This window comes from Lampetra fluviatilis, chromosome 38, assembly GCF_964198595.1.
Source record: "Lampetra fluviatilis chromosome 38, kcLamFluv1.1, whole genome shotgun sequence".
Classification (NCBI taxonomy): domain Eukaryota; kingdom Metazoa; phylum Chordata; class Hyperoartia; order Petromyzontiformes; family Petromyzontidae; genus Lampetra; species Lampetra fluviatilis.
The window spans coordinates 9,696,469-9,712,595 of NC_136312.1; the positions used below are offsets into that span (position 1 = coordinate 9,696,469).

Genomic DNA, 16,127 nt, shown 5'->3' on the forward strand with positions numbered 1-16,127 from the left:
GGCGTAGCACGCGCGCAGCAACAATAACAACACCACCACTAAGACGAACGCGATTGCGTTTTTTTCCACCCCCCCCAGCTCCAGCTAAGAAGTCCAAGGGGGTCGCGTCTCTCACCTCATGTGACATCGTGACATCGGAAGCCGGCCGCCATCTTACGTAGGGTACAACTTCACCCCCCCCCGTCCCATTCGCTTTCAATGGAGTGGTGTTGGTGGTGGGTGGCGGCACGAGGTTGTCAATGGGCGTTGTGGCATCGCCGACGCCATCACCGTGCGGGTTGCAAACGAAACCACCCCCCTCCCCATCCCCATCATGCCCCGACCGCCGCCAACTCCTTAACCAACATGGACCCGCTGCTCGGGTGTGGGGAGTGCGGCCGGCCACGTTTTGCCAATGGAGTCGCTGCCCCCCCCCCGGACCCCCCCGCCCCCCCCCCCGGACACCCCCGCCCCCCCCGGACCCCCCAGCCCCCGTTAAACATGCGGTGACGTCACGGCCGTAGGTCTCACGGTCAAGTTCGTGATATTTGAAATACGAATAATTGCGATTTGGAACGCGCCGTGCAATGCTTGCGGCAGATTGAATATCAAGTTCAAGTTCATTTATTAGGTAGAGCCCTGTGAGCCATTCGGCTCTTGAATCGGGTGCAACCGCAAAAAAACAAAACCATGAACAAGAAAACATCTTAAAGTGACTATGTGACTGAGTGCAAACAGAAAATCCAAGAAAAGACAGCAAAATATTGCAGATAAAACACCGTGCACCAACGCTGTGTGCAAAAATCCCAGTGGGATGCAAGTCAAACAACAACAACCACAAGACAACTTAGATTAAGGCCATCAGTCTAACTCTGTACTACAACAAACAAACATGGCCAAACCAAAAAACTTTCAAAATCACCAAAATAAAGCAATGAAAGCAATGAAATAGTGATCATAGGAACTGTGACGGAATTTTCACAATCAACAACATAAACAACATGTACTACCAAAACCCTGCAGCCATAGCTGGCTGCATGAGCCACTCCACAACAGCAGGAGCATCAGTCGGAGTATCATATCATAGCATATACGTTTGACACTGGCAATGTTATTTTATGCAATGCACTGAACTGAAACGTTAACGTACAAAGCATTACTTGCTGTACTTTGAGGACCCCCTATTTGCAAGTATTGGCTACTGAATTCCAAAATTGCGATTTGGAACGCACGTGCAATGCTTACGGCAGATTGCATCTTGGCAAACACGTTTGACAACTGCAATGTTATTTTATGCAATGCACTGAACAACTTAAAAGTGAACATACAAGGATTTACTTGCTGTACTTTGCGAACCCATGATTTGCAAGTATTGGCCACTGAACTCCATAATTGTTCAAGCCCATGCCCAAATGGACCATCTGCAAGCCTCTCTTTGTCAATCCACTGCTGGAGGTTGTGGGAGTTATGTGACCATACTTCAAGATGTTCAGAAAGAAGTACAAGGTTTGTTTTTCTACACAGCCCTTTGCTTTCCACTATGTAGCCCGGCAATAGCCTTTCACACCTATTACATTATGAATATGAATAATACTGGGCTTGTTTTCACAGGAAACCCTCACAGATTCTCAAGAAATAAAATCAAGGTCGTACCACTTTTTTGCAGTAGGGGCCAATGTTGCTACGTGTAATCCCAATTCCGTCACAGTTTTTATGATCACTGTTTCATTGCTTTCATGGCTTTATTTTGGTGATTTCGAAAAGTGTATTGGTTTAGCCATGTTTGTTTGTTGTAGTACAGAGTTAGACTGATGGCCTTAATCTAAGTTGTCTTGTGGTTGTTGTTGGTTGTTTGACTTGCATCCAACGGGGATTTTTGCACACAGCGTTGGTGTACAGTGTTTTTTCTGCAATATTTTGCTGTCTTTTCTTGGATTTTCTGTTTGCACTCAGTCACATATTCACTTTAAGATGTTTTTGTTCATGTTTTTGTTTTTTGTTTCTTGCGGTTGCACCCGATTCAAGAGCCGAATGGCTCACAGGGCTATACCTAATAAATGAACTTGAACTTGAATTGAGTAATTTGCAGGTAGTGGTTCAGCATTAAAAGGTTGGCTAATACGAGTTACATTAATAGTATGGATAGGGGGGTTTCGGCTATTGGAGGAAATCAGAGAACCCAGAGAAGTCCATGCAGAACAGGGGAAGTACATTCAAAGTCCACATCGTAAAGGTGCCACGGTCGGAAATGAAACCAACTTCTGGCTGTGAGGCACAAATGTTCCCACTTTTCATCATAATCATGTGTGTCGATATGTGTTTACAATGTACCATGTTATACATGTATTCTTGGTTCTTTCGGTAAAGTCACGTAGAAGGGAAATAATAAAATAAAATTTCTTGCTGTGGATTTCACACCTGATGACGATTGCTTGTGTTGCAGTCGAAACGTCGTGAGAATTTTTATTATTTTATATTTATATTATTTTATTATTTCCCTTATACGTGACTTTACCGAAAGAACCAAGAATATGAATCCCTGCAGTCACGAAAGCTTTAAATCAAAATGTTATACACGCTTTAATAATTTGTGTTTAATATTGTTGTGTTCTGCCGATGACAAAATGACCTGGAATGTGCCCAACATTGACGAGTGCTTTGATGGGCAACCATCATGCATAATACAAACAGGCACGATAAGGCATTACACCAAAAACCAGGGACCATCACTTCCAGGCGTCGTTTCTCTGTGGCAGCCCTCCCCCGTCTGGAACGCGATCTTATTCCACAATGGCAGCATCCAATCTACACCTCCTACTTTGAGACACTTTAAAAACCCCCCTCCTCCTCCCCCCCCCGCTTCTCTCGCCCCGGCTTTCCAACGATAACGAGCTTGGCGCCGTGCCTTAAGAGTCACGGCCATTTATGTCTTGACATATTGGACCGTACGTGTAACATTGCATTATTATTATTGGGGGCAGCAAAGGGGCAGTGCAGTAAATCCAGTTTCGTACCTGGCCCACCTTAACCAAACCACACGGGCCAGCGTTAAATAGGGACAAATCAACTCCACGACCCATACGGTATGGGGAAGCCCTCTTCCAAGCAGTGGATTGAAAAATTGGCTGTGCATGTGTAACGACATAACACATTCCTGCGGAGGGAGCTGGTAGGAACGTTGGGTTGCTCGGTCAATGGCCAGGGTCAACGGCGGCGTGGTGTATTCCGCAAATATGCCCGACTGTGAGGGCGGGCACAAGCCGGCGTGAGTAGGTTAAACGTTGAGTTTTAAAAGGGCACCCACGGGGTGACCAGCCTCTCCCCACCCACCCCCACCCCTCCTACCACCCACCCAGCCCCCCTCCCCACCCAGCCTCTCCCCCTCCCCACCTAGCCCCTCCCCACCCTCCCCACCCAGCCCTACCCCACCCTCCCCACCCAGCCCCTCCCTGCACGACGGACGGACGGACGCAATAATCCCCTGTGGGCTGGTGTAACCAGGAGGTTCCTACCAGTAAATGGGCCGTCCTATGGCGACAGTGGGTGTACTATACACAAGGGCTCACTAGAGGGCAGGTTCCGGATGTCACAGAGGTCGGGTCAGGACATGACAGTCTGAGTGAACCCGCGAGAGCACGTGACCGGACCAGGGGGCACGGGTGTCCTCAGAAGGGGGTGAGCGGGCCACGTGTTGTGTACCCAGATTCTTCGCGAAGGATCGAGAAGGGGGCGTGACCAGGGGCGGAGCCTGGTGACGTCACATGAGATATAAGGGGGTTCACCCAGACTGGCATGTCACAATATAAACAATATAAGCTGAGCCCCGAGAGGGAGCGTGGAAGTTCAACCCGGGAAGAAGTCGTCTTCTCCGATCTTCGCTCTGGCAGATCTGGTTCAGCCATATAGGGAATCCGTTCACGTGGTTAGGAACGGTGGCCACCGCCTTACGTAGTTAACCTGTAATGTACATAATCGCTCGGAATGTAAATACAGATAGTCCCCGAGTTACGATGGTCCGACTTGCGATATTTCGATCTTACGATGGCGATACGGCAAAATTGTAAAATATTTTAAATTTCGCGCAGTTCAATTAGGTAGGCTAAGACTTGACCTTGTTTTTTTACTTTACATTTTACTGTGCAATACAGTATTGTAATTCATAAATACATACAATATAGTTTATACAGTACGGTACTATAAATTGCTCTGTTTTGCTAAATTATCACCATTCTTTAAGACTCCTGAGTAGGCTAGTCCATCTTCGACTTACGATGGGGTCGTCGTAACGCATCTCCATCGTAAACAGAGGACTACCTGTAGTAGTTAACCTTGAAACGTTGAATAGTGTTGGTTGTGTTAGAGAATAAAACGTGTTGTCCCTCAGTCTTGGTGTGTGCCTGATTAGAACACACTGCACATGTACTCGTGTTCTCTCACTCGCTTTAGTTATGAAACGCACCCTTGCAAGATACCTGTCATCTCGATGGGTTCTCACCTCGTGAATTAAAGTCTGTTAGTATTATTATCCACTGCTGGATGAAAGGCCCCCCAATGCCATCGCCACCCCCCTTGATCCTGCGATGTCACATCCCCTTTCACTGCTGCACATCAACCGGTCTCATCCGGGCATCTGTGCCACCAACCCTCTGGGTAAGCAAGCATCATAATAAACTCGGTGCAGCTGTTAATGTATACGATCAAGACCTTAATATTCTCCTCTGATGCCTCTTCTCTACAAAGTGCCTTCAATAACACCTTGCCTTAAAATATACCTGTTGTGGTGGTCCCATGACTTACGGTGCTAAAATTACCGCACTGACAAATGCCACCTATGGTGTCCTGATGATAAGTGAGCTGCTGAAGTTAGTCACAAGGGACCACAGCTGCTCAACGTACAACGGCAGTGACAGGGTGTAAGGCTACATTGGGACGCCAGTGATGTCTAATTGGTCTTATCACTTCCTATTCAAGGCAGGTGCAACTATTATATAGGTGTTACAATTTTCTCGGCCATTAAATGGGTTGAAATGATCAATGCATTAGCAGTAATCTTCTGTCTGTAATTAGTGGGTCACGATAACTCTCGTAGAGATTATCCAACGTAATTATATATTTTTTGCATAAAGTTATGTTGCTATTAATGTTATAACCTTTTAGAATAACAGCCAAATTGTTCTAAGGGTCACCCAAAACTCGGTAATAAAATACCAGTGCTAAAAGTATTAACCTTGTTGGCCATTATGTGACATTGCAAAGTTATAGCATTACGTGTGAAGTCATCTCAATGCAATTATTGCAAATTAAATACTGAGCGAATTTTGGAAATCATTCCAGAAACCATGCATATGTACGATTTTTCTTCCTTGTTTTGCTATTGTGGTTCATGTAGCATCCATTCGAGGCTGCAGGGGTGATATGGACGCATCACGTACAACATATACGAATAACACAACATACGATTTTCATGCAATTTGATGCATGAATAATTAGCCTAAGATTGGCTATGAATAGATGCATCGTTACCAAAGGAAACTAAAGCTATACCAGCTCTAAATACTAAATCACATATGTAGTAGATGCCATCTCCACCACCAAACTATATCAATGTCTCACCAGCATAAAACAGCAATGAGGACAAATATATTGCGATTTAGTTGACACATAATAGATATTAAATATGAGACTATTGGCAAAATCATCTGACACACTATTACACTCGTAAACATTTTAATGGCACCAACGTTGTATGAGAAAACTAAGCATGCACAGTACATTATGATGAGTGAAAGTGGTCTTAAAACCTAAGACAATCAATATAAAATGCTGACTGGATGATGGCACAAAGAGAACCAAGATTTATTTGTCTCTGTTGAGACAATGCTAATAGGGAGCTCCTGTTAAGATTGCCATGGACTTCAAGGTGGTGTTGTGTGATGACCAAACTCACCCAACCACATTTGCCTTCCTCGTGCTGATGGCGAGCACATCACACTCGGGATTAATGTATCTCTGAATATGTTCTGGGTCGTTGCACAGATTAAAGTCGGCTTGTGACTAGAAGCCACAGCCAAAGTGAGAGGAGCTTTTGGATGCGGTGCGCTGGATGCAGAAATATTTTCTGGGTCACCTACCCCGACTGACCCAACTGAAGTTAAGCCCTGATTCAACTCCCCATGGATATAATATGTATACACATACATACACATAGGGACACCAACATTCATTAACACACTTTTTAATAACTCCTTTTACAACCACCACGCGATGTAAATTATGATATTCAGTCTCATCTTTATCACGTTATTATTTCGAACAAAAGCATTTCTGTATGGCCGGCCCTTAACACAGAATGGGCACATGAAAGCCGTTGTTTTTATTGCCTCTCCACATTGGAGAGCTATATAGCACAACGTGATAATACAAACAGGACCGTAGCAGTGTTCTTACCTCCTACACAGCACATATTATGATAGTGTACATGTGTTCTATTACAGCACTACAAACCAAATACACAGTGTGCTCACTCATACTCTCAGGTTTCCACTTACAATTCCTGTTCATCTCCCAACAATGCATTACTAAATCTACCATCAAAAACACGACATCAGATTCAAATGTAAATGAGGGCAAGGCATGTCATTCGATAAAGCTACTTTTACAAGATACTTTCTTAAAGTGGAGATAATTATTGTGCATTTGTAAAAGTTGCATGAGGTTTTTGAAATTTCATTTTTATGACAAATGATGTGGACTTGTAATACCATGAGAATCAAGGAGCCGTGCACCTTCAAGTACCTCACACCAGCGCCACAGACCAGGACATATCATCGTCACGTGCCTGACTCGTTGCAGAACACGAGCCGATGAAGAGTCATATTCTTAGGTTTTTTCGGTAAAGTCACGTAGGTAAAAAATTAAAATTAATAAAAGTAAAATAAAAAATAAAATAAAAATCACGTTTCAGAGGCAACACAAGCTTCCGTCTTCAGGTGGAACCGTCACAGCACGATAGCTGTATCAAGTGAGAGCTGAAGAGTCGTGGCTTATGATCGCATCACCCAGAATGCACCCGATCTCGTCAGACCTCGGGAGCTAAGCAGGTGTTGAACCTGGATGGTGCATGGATGGGTAGTCCACCATGCATGCCACGTTGCTATAGGTTGTTTCGGGCTACGTGCCGGGCAGCAGATGACGGTGCAGCAAATTCAAATGCCTGTGCTGGACTGAGCTCCCACATTTGTGCTGCCTACTACTTTCACCAAGCCTTAATGACCAGCACAATTAAGTATGGTCGATTAACTACTACAAACCACGCGGCATGGGAAAGCTCCTGTCCAACAGTGGATTTACAATGTCTGTACGTTGACATTAAGAGTTCTGAAACTCCTATAACCAGTAATCATTATTGAAATATATGTCAGAACCCGAGAATAGACCACAGAATGACTTAAATAAGCTTCTCTCACCCATCACAAAATAATATTCCTTCATGCTCTGTAAAGGGTGGTTTGTCACATGCCAACCGATATTCATTAATCGTCGCCAATGGTTGTAGTAGTCAGTCTATTGAAGAGTATATCCACATACTGACAAAGTAAAATAAGTTCGAGCCATTCTCAATCAACCAATGGTTGAAGGTCTCCCCCCCTCACAATGTTGGTCATAGGTGTTTTGTTTACTGTACTTCACCACGCTTGTCAGAACAGGCTGGTGAAGGATGGGGAGGGTATAACCGGTTCTGATATCACTTGATACAGTTGGTCATGGCCGGAAATCGAAATGGGTCACAGAGTTCAAAGTCGAGTACGTTAATCACTGCAAATGTGTCAAAGCATGATTGACACTAGTTACATCTTCCTATGGCACAAATGAAACATACAATATGCTAGTCCGTGAAAATGTATAAATTAATCACGCACATTTAGAACCTGGTTCTCAAAAATAGGTTGGCAAACGCAGAGCTGCGGCGAATGCTGGTACGAAACCACTGTCCTTAAAAACACAAACTTGTAAATCAAGTATGCCTTGTGGAGGAGGAATTTGTGCGTTCACATCGGCCAAGTTCCCCAGTTTTACATGGACGCACCCTACAGGAAGTGGCACTGTGAAGGCCCACGGCTAACACGAGTTTTGTGGATCTTTTTTTTTTCTAAGGGTAAATCTGCTCCAGCGTTCAACAATTACCATTTACAATTACCACTCACAGTACCATATTTTGCATGTTCGTCAAGCTATACCTTGCAGTGGCTGTTTGTACGTAATAATGGCTTGCAAACTTCCCAAATCATACGTGAACTAACCCAACAGGAATACAATAACAACAATACTTTATTCACCCAGACATGCCCGATTTGAGTTTCAAGACTGATCTTGAAGGTTTGGCCAACATCTTAGTTCAAGGGTCTTTTTTGTACATATGAGAATCAACCTGAATGTCTAAAAAACACACACATGTGTTCTCTGTTACATACAATATTTAGTGGGCACGTTACGATTTGCCTCTCTCACGAGTGAATGAACTGTCACAATTTAAGAATAAATGATTTGTTATCACTGTGGTAATAATCAGACTCTCGTGCTTGCAGGGGTAACGTGAAGTGACCACATACGAAATAGAAAATACTGTGATTGATTTATCGTGCACACGATTCTATCACTAGTTTAATCATGTTTCCATCGATGAATCGATGCGTGAGATGTAGAAACTGGTGTTCAGCGTTAATGACATGTAGGCACAAGAACGTAAAGCACGTACTCAGAGAGTATAGTACTTATAAAATGTAAAAAGAACACACCCATTGCGACTTGCTATTAATCATAACCGTATGTTTTGAGTAAGTTTTACCTTCAAGATGATGCAGCACATAAATGGGTATGATGCTTGAGTCCATGAAAAACTCAACTGTCATTGGTGTGCATTGTAACAATGTGCTTTGAAAGAACCCGACTTTTTTTACATATTTAGAACATTATACGAAGCCACTTGAGCTATGAACTTTTAAATTGAGGTCGAACAATTGTTTGGAATTGCTTATTGTGTCTAGTTCATTGTCCTTCCACCGCACATTCGATTCGCATGGTTGACTACGTACGGTGGGAGAAAATTTCAACATACATACATACCTCGTTAATCTATTGCTATTTACAAGACCCACTTCACAACAGTCATTAATAAAACTCTGTGGCTGAACAAAACATCTAAGGATATCTTTTCTTACCTGTTAATTCTATATAGAACAAATGCATATCCAGAATATTGTCTTAAAATTCCATTCAAATGCATATATTTTAACACGTAGGTTTTCCCCAACCAATAGGATTCGTGCACGATCTTATTTTTTGGGGGGTTTGGCCAATTATACAGAATATAAGCACGAAGTAAACATAAATTGTTTAAAACATACTCCAAATGATATTCCTATATTTTCATTTTTTCCTGTTTTGATATATTTTTTATCCTGAATTCGACCTGTAAAATCAATCATTTGCCTTAATTTTTTGATGACTATATTAATATAACCCGTATGTATGGCCCCGAGTATTATTGGTGCGTACAGTACGCATCCACAGTAATGCATCCACTGAAATAATTACGTTTGCTATTTTAAAAATGGCCAGACGATATCAAGTATCCACAAACACGATGTATGCTCACTCAATTCAATGTTTGAGCTAATACAGTAGTATACTGCAGACCAGCAATATGTAATCACTTACCATTCATTTCTACTCACAAAATTATTCTGGTGACGAATACGTATTTGCTATTGATGTGACAGGTTTAAAGGAAGATGCAACAAAACAAACTGCTATAATCTCATAGCTACACACCAAATCTGTGTAGATCATCAGCCAATCTCACATGACTGAAGCTATGTGAATGAGAATGCATGTTAAGTAACCTGCAGTAATATCTAATGATATCCAATGATATCACTGAAATGTACTACCAAAACCTTTACTATGGATGGCACTGCAGTGAATAGAACTCATAAAAAATTACATCTTGTACATTAATTTTTAAAGTACAATTCACCTTCTTAACTGCTAATGAATGTGCATTAAATAGTTAACGTCTGGATTTAAAATACTGTTGTATTCTAAATGAATTCATGTAACCAAGGTCTTGCATGTACTTGCATGAATCATGTGTCTCAACAGGTCTACGTTTCACCTCCCTGCTAAATAAAGGCAACTACAATTCACGAATCTTCTAACCTCACATTGGACAGCACGACACACCTAGCTTAAGTATGTTCATGTATAATGCCTACATTTGGCTGCAAGACTTCTTATTCAACTTACCCATCAGCTGAAATAGATCATTGGCGCATTTAAACGCTTGCACACGTGACTCATTTGTTTGGCTGCATCGGGTGGGTGGTGGTGGGGGGGGTCTGAACGATACAAATAAAGTCAAATCATTGTGGCTCCACCCACATATCAATTCCAAATCATTGTATTGTATCTACACGATAATAGATATTTATTGTATTGGCGGCGTTTTCCTTTAAACCATCTCGACATGGTTAAACCTAAAAGTTTTGCTGCAGACGGGTTAAGCCGTCCCATGAAAAAACAATACGATGCAGTTTAAAAATCCCTCACAGCAGCGGCAGTGAGACCCTTCATGTGTAATTCAAGGTGTTGGATGTATCAACGCAGTCCTCTATATTTAAAACAAAAAATGCGGTGACAGATAGATCACACTGCCGGATAGAACGACGCCTGTCCGAAACTGTTAAAATGCACCGCGCTTTGGCAGTTTCCCCCATTGTTCGTAATGGAAACAGCTGCCCCGTTTTCACACAACAAAAAAAATGCATGCAAATAAACTATCACCAAGATGCGAGTCTGGTAAAAGATACAGTGTTTCAAAATAATTTCTGATCAAAAGAATGATACTTATAATTCCAATGCACAGAACACGAAAAAAATAGCAGAATAAATGTTTTAAAATGCAAGTTCATTACCGGTAATTACACAACCGCTTCAGAACAAAACAAACCTCCAGCATTCGTAAACTTTGCTATGAGCAATCGCCATCATATCATCACGATACCATTGTGACGATGCTCACTTGGAGTCACGATTGCACGCGTGATGTATTCAAAACAATCACCGCGTTTCAAGTAGTGTGCTTCAAGTGAGAAAACTTACAATAAGGTGAATTGAAAAATACCGTACAGCATTATACGTAACATCGCGACAGGTAATGCAAATACACCCAAACTTTGCCCATCGCAGGGGTTACGTTCTGGAAAATCGCCGCAATCAGCAAATCCACAATCCGCAAACTCAAAGGCATGTGGGAAAAATATGGTTTGGTTCAGACTTTGTAATGACACCCACCACCCCTCCTTTTGTTCTGTTACTCTACATTAATCCCAACGTGAAACATGAAGCATTCTTTATGTAAAATATTATTCATATTTTCTATAGTGTTCAATATAACTTGTACAGTAAATGAATAGAATAACAATTACCATAAACGTATACGTAAAAACCTGATCACACTGCCTCACTGGATCCTGGGAACACGTGAACTGCAACCCGCAATCGGTTGCATGGGAGAACAAGATGGCATTGTATTCAGTTAAGAGTACTTGTTTACAATGTATCCAGGAAACTCGTGGCCAACCGTGAATGGCCAAGCCACAGGGACGCAATTGGCGAACTATACCTCAATAAATTAGGGGCGAATGGTCAAATCCATGATGACAAAACCCGGGATGGGCAAAAAAATTGCCAGATGCATTGTGTTTATATGATCAATCTTGGATTTAACACCTCCCTAATCCTGAGTGTTATTCAAGACAGTACAATAAAATGTGCATAACATCAATGCATTGATATATTCACATCTCTTTGTAAAAGGTTTGTGTACCAATGGGATGACTTCACGTTGAAGCAAACAAGCAATGGAACGTTCGACAAGGGCTGGGCTACTTGCATTTGAAGGCAGCGCCTACTGTGGCATGGTGGCATTTGGTGACGTGTATCTTCTCTACGTTTTAGACAAAAGAAACATGGCGGTTGGGCAGGACACGTCGATAGAACAGACGAAGACCGGTGGGCGAAAATAACTACGGAGCACCAGCCAAAGGAAGGAACGCACCCATGAGGACATCCACCGTGGAGATGGAGCGACGCGTCAGGCACGTGTGAAGGTGCCGAGTGGATTGTTGTATCGCGGGACCGTGAGGGGAAGACGACGACTTGGGGAGGCCTTCATCCAGCAGTGGACTGATCACGGTTTATGAGGACAATGATCAGCTCGACACTTGACCCCTGCCCACAACGTTGTGTCTCCGCTGGTGCCTCGTGGGCAGAGGAGGCCAAGTGTGTAGCCGTGAGGGACTCCTGGTCGCAGCAGGTTGGCAGCTGCTGTCAAGAGCTAGGATTGGGATAAGCTAGGGGGGCGGCAAACCAAAACAACAACAAGAGGCTTTTTTTGTTTCGAATTCGGTAAAAAAACAATATTTCAAGAGCCACAACGCACGCGAATACGAGATGGTGGTCCTTAATAAATAACGTCACGCAAACAGTCCTTAAAGAACCGCATGCGGCTCCGGAGCCGGAGGTTGCCAAGCCCTGCCCATGGTAAACTGAACTCGCGTGGTGAAATGGACTTCAATGGTCAGGGGGTCGGCAACCAAAATAACACGAGACATTTTTTTCGAATTCAAGAGCCGCACTGTAGTCGTTAAAGAGCTGCATTTATACTCTTTGGTTCTTTCGGTAAAGTCACGTAGAAGGGAAACAATAAAATAATAAAAATATAAAACAATAACATTCTCACGACGTTTCGACTGCAACACAAGCAATCATCATCAGGTGTGAAAAACACAGCAAGAAAATTTGATGATTGCTTGTGTTGCAGTCGAAACGTCGTGGGAATTATATTGTTTTATATTTCTATAATTTTATTGTTTCCCTTCTACGTGACTTTACCGAAAGAACCAAGAATATAAACCACACTCTGTTGAACTCTAGAACGCTCTTCCTTCTGATATTAGGAAACCACTGGAGCTTTGCTACTTTTAAATCTAAATTGAAAATGTATTTATTTAGAACTCCTATTTGTGTTAAATTTGTTGTCCTTCACCGATACCTCCGATAAAGACGGTTGGCTACGAATGGTGCAAAAGAAATTCAACATAAATACATACACACTGCTGCTGTCCATCAGCAGTCCTGCTGCTGCTGCTGCTCCTGCTCCTGTGTTGTCCTTCTGACGCGACTGGAGGCGAGGAGCTCTCTGACCTCACGAATGACCAGGGGCAGCAGGCAGACGATGGTGAGCAGCGTCTGTGTGGATGGTGCAAGGGCAGAAACATTGAGAAAACACAAAAAGCAAAACGCTGCCATCAAAACTTAACGCCGCTTTTTCCTCCGTCTCCAACTGTATCCCGACTGAGCTATCGGCCAAATGTTACGAGACACAGTGTCCATTCGTGTTAGGAAACGGTCCATAGAATCGAATCAAATCATTTGTACGGTTGGTTTTCACGCCATTCCCATTGCACAAAGCCATCACGAAGGCTCTGTGTTTCACAGACAAGTGTAGTATGGAGAGGTTCACAGTAATTGGCGATGCTGCGATGTGGGTTTTCCCAATTAGGTAATTTTCAAACGTGTAACCGCACATGGCCTACTTTTGTCTAATGACATCACAGAATCTTTTATGGTCACTGAGGCAAACAGCAACGTATTTTTTGGTAAACGAACCCACAATATTAACCAGAGTCATCACTAGGCTCAAAGTGCAAACCTCTGCTGCAAGCGGCAAAAGTCATCAAAAGAAGAGGACATGACAGAGTTGAGGTCATGTCAGGTGACCCCTGATCCACAGTTTCCCACTGTTCTGCCACATGACAGTAATGTTTGTCGTATGACAGTCAAACCACGATGATGGAGCGATGAAATCAGCTGATGTACAGGTGTTAGATGAATGGTTACATCGCATGTCCGTAAAAGATGGCAACGGTTTGGGGTGTCCTTCATCCAGCAGTGGAATCGTCATAGCCGGTTATGATATTGAATCCAAGGACTTACTTTTTACAATACACGAAATTACTTTGTTTAATTCTGTTTTGTTTCAATAAATCATATTTATAACTGTTTTCAAATTATTTAACACATTTCTTTTTTAGAACAAGATATGAGGTAAAAAACCATTTATATTTGTGATTCAAGCCATATATAATGCATATATATTCAATATGCATAGGTAGTCTCATTTATAACTGCTATGGGCCACTGAGACACAGTGTATCTTTATAAGGGTGTAAGCTAACAAGGCAACAGTGGATTTTTGATGGACTGCTAACATCTGGCTCGATGAGTTTTAGGCATCTCTACTGAATCATAAAAAACCCGATGTGAGTTTAGCTTGCATGCTAATTGCAATTCAAATGAATTATATTAGTATGTTATTGTGCTGTTTAAATTATTACTGAAATATATATCCAAGGAAAATTACTGTGATTGCCATATGTTCATCTAATGGTATGCGTGTGAAGTACCGGTGAAGACGCTGGACACCCAGGTTGAGGCACACGTATATTTATTTTCAGCTTATCGGTACAGGACAACACTAGAGGGGGTAGCGGCCCCCTCACCCGGATAACTGGGGATACCCCCTAGCTAATCTCACCTATCCCCAAGTCCTCCTCTAACGAGCTAGGGGAGGCTAACTGGCCCGACACTGGTGAGTCGGGCTACGGTCTCCGGAGTCCCAGGGTCTAACCCTGGTTCACGGAACCACGCCTCTGGCTCGCTCCTCTGCAGCCCTGACAAGGGCGGCGTCGAGGGGAGTCCAGGGCTCTAGCTAGAGGATCTTCACTCTTCCTCCTTCGTTCCCAGACTGAGCCCCGAGCTCTCTTTGTCCTCCCCCTTTATACCCCCCAACAGGATCACAACCCCCCAGGCTGCCTGATGCGGACGTCGCTGCGGGCACCCCCCCCGTGTACTCCCGTAACTCCGCCCACTGTGTTTGTTACCCATTGGATCGTATGCACTTACAGCCCTCCCGTAACAGCCCTACATCACCCCCCCCATTACAGCTCGCAGCCGTCCCGGCTGCAACAATTCCAAATAAAGGAACAATTACCCCTCGACCCCGTGTGTGCCTCATTTTTTTTCAACAAAATGCAAATAGAAGAACAACAACAAGAACAACAACCATACCCCCGAAGGGAATGTCCGACGCACCCCCCCCCCGCATAAATACGAAATCCGTAAGCACGTATGTACAACTAGCCAGGAACTCCCCCATCACACACAGCACACCCACGACACACAACGCACCCACAACACACACACCGCGCCCACACAACACAACACACTCAGTGTGCAAGGAGCACACCACCGACGCAGCATACAGTAACCATGACACGTGAAGGAAAATAAATTTTTTTCTTTTTCTTCCTGCTGTATATTATAAGAGTCTGCGCATTTTAGCGCGCGTCCTTGCCGCAGGCCCGTCACACGGGGCAACCCCGGACGGCGGACCATCCGGTGGCGGCTGTCCCATGCGAGGTGAGGTCGCGATTGAAGTCGCGCGACTGTCGGCATCACCTGTGGGGGTTCCAGGGCGTGAGCCCGTCATTCCCGGTGCACCTGTGGGTGGGACAGCCGGCAACACATCAGGCGAGAGCAGCGACGGACCCTCCGAGTCGGTCGACCCCCCACATGCTTGGCCTCGCGTGCGTGGCGTGGGCCCCCGCACCGCAACAAACGGCTTCAGCCTAGAGGGGTGTACAAACCACCGGCGCCTCCCCCATTGGATTCGAACGCACTGAGGCCTCAAAACCTCAATAACCTCGACGGGGCCCCGCCACGGGCGTACGAGTTTAGAGGAGGTCGCGAGTGGTACCTGGGGACAGTGCAGCCATGCCCTGTCCCCCGGCTTCCACTGCAGCACGTGCGCGCGAGCCAGTCTGAGGCGCTCGTTCGCCTTCTGACGCCTGTCAGAATTTAGCCTCGCCGCATCCCGCGCCTCAGTCAGTTTGTCAAGGTTAAATTTAACGTGATCGTCCAATTTAGATTTGCCCAGCGGCACGGGGATCTGCAACTGTGCCCGAACAGGTGGGTCGGGTTCGCGGCCATACATAAGAAAGAAAGGTGAAAACCCCGTCGCAGCA

General features: G+C 44.1%; 1 protein-coding gene across 2 annotated transcripts in view; it reads right to left on the bottom strand.

Annotated features, from left to right (window-relative positions):
• Positions 1-6,198: 6,198 nt before the first annotated feature.
• The window catches only part of LOC144945618 (sugar phosphate exchanger 3-like), a 32,256-nt gene continuing 22,327 nt past the window's right edge, over positions 6,199-16,127 (bottom strand). Inside the window, exons 15-16 of one of the 2 annotated variants that reach the window (XM_078874148.1) lie at positions 13,152-13,290; positions 6,199-12,376 (exon numbers count right to left, since the gene is read on the bottom strand). In XM_078874148.1, the coding sequence (XP_078730274.1) occupies positions 13,168-13,290 (123 nt within the window). In that variant the 3' untranslated portion in view covers positions 6,199-12,376; positions 13,152-13,167. Of the gene's footprint in view, positions 12,393-13,151; positions 13,291-16,127 lie in introns of both variants that reach the window. The other variant, XM_078874147.1, reaches the window with a different exon arrangement.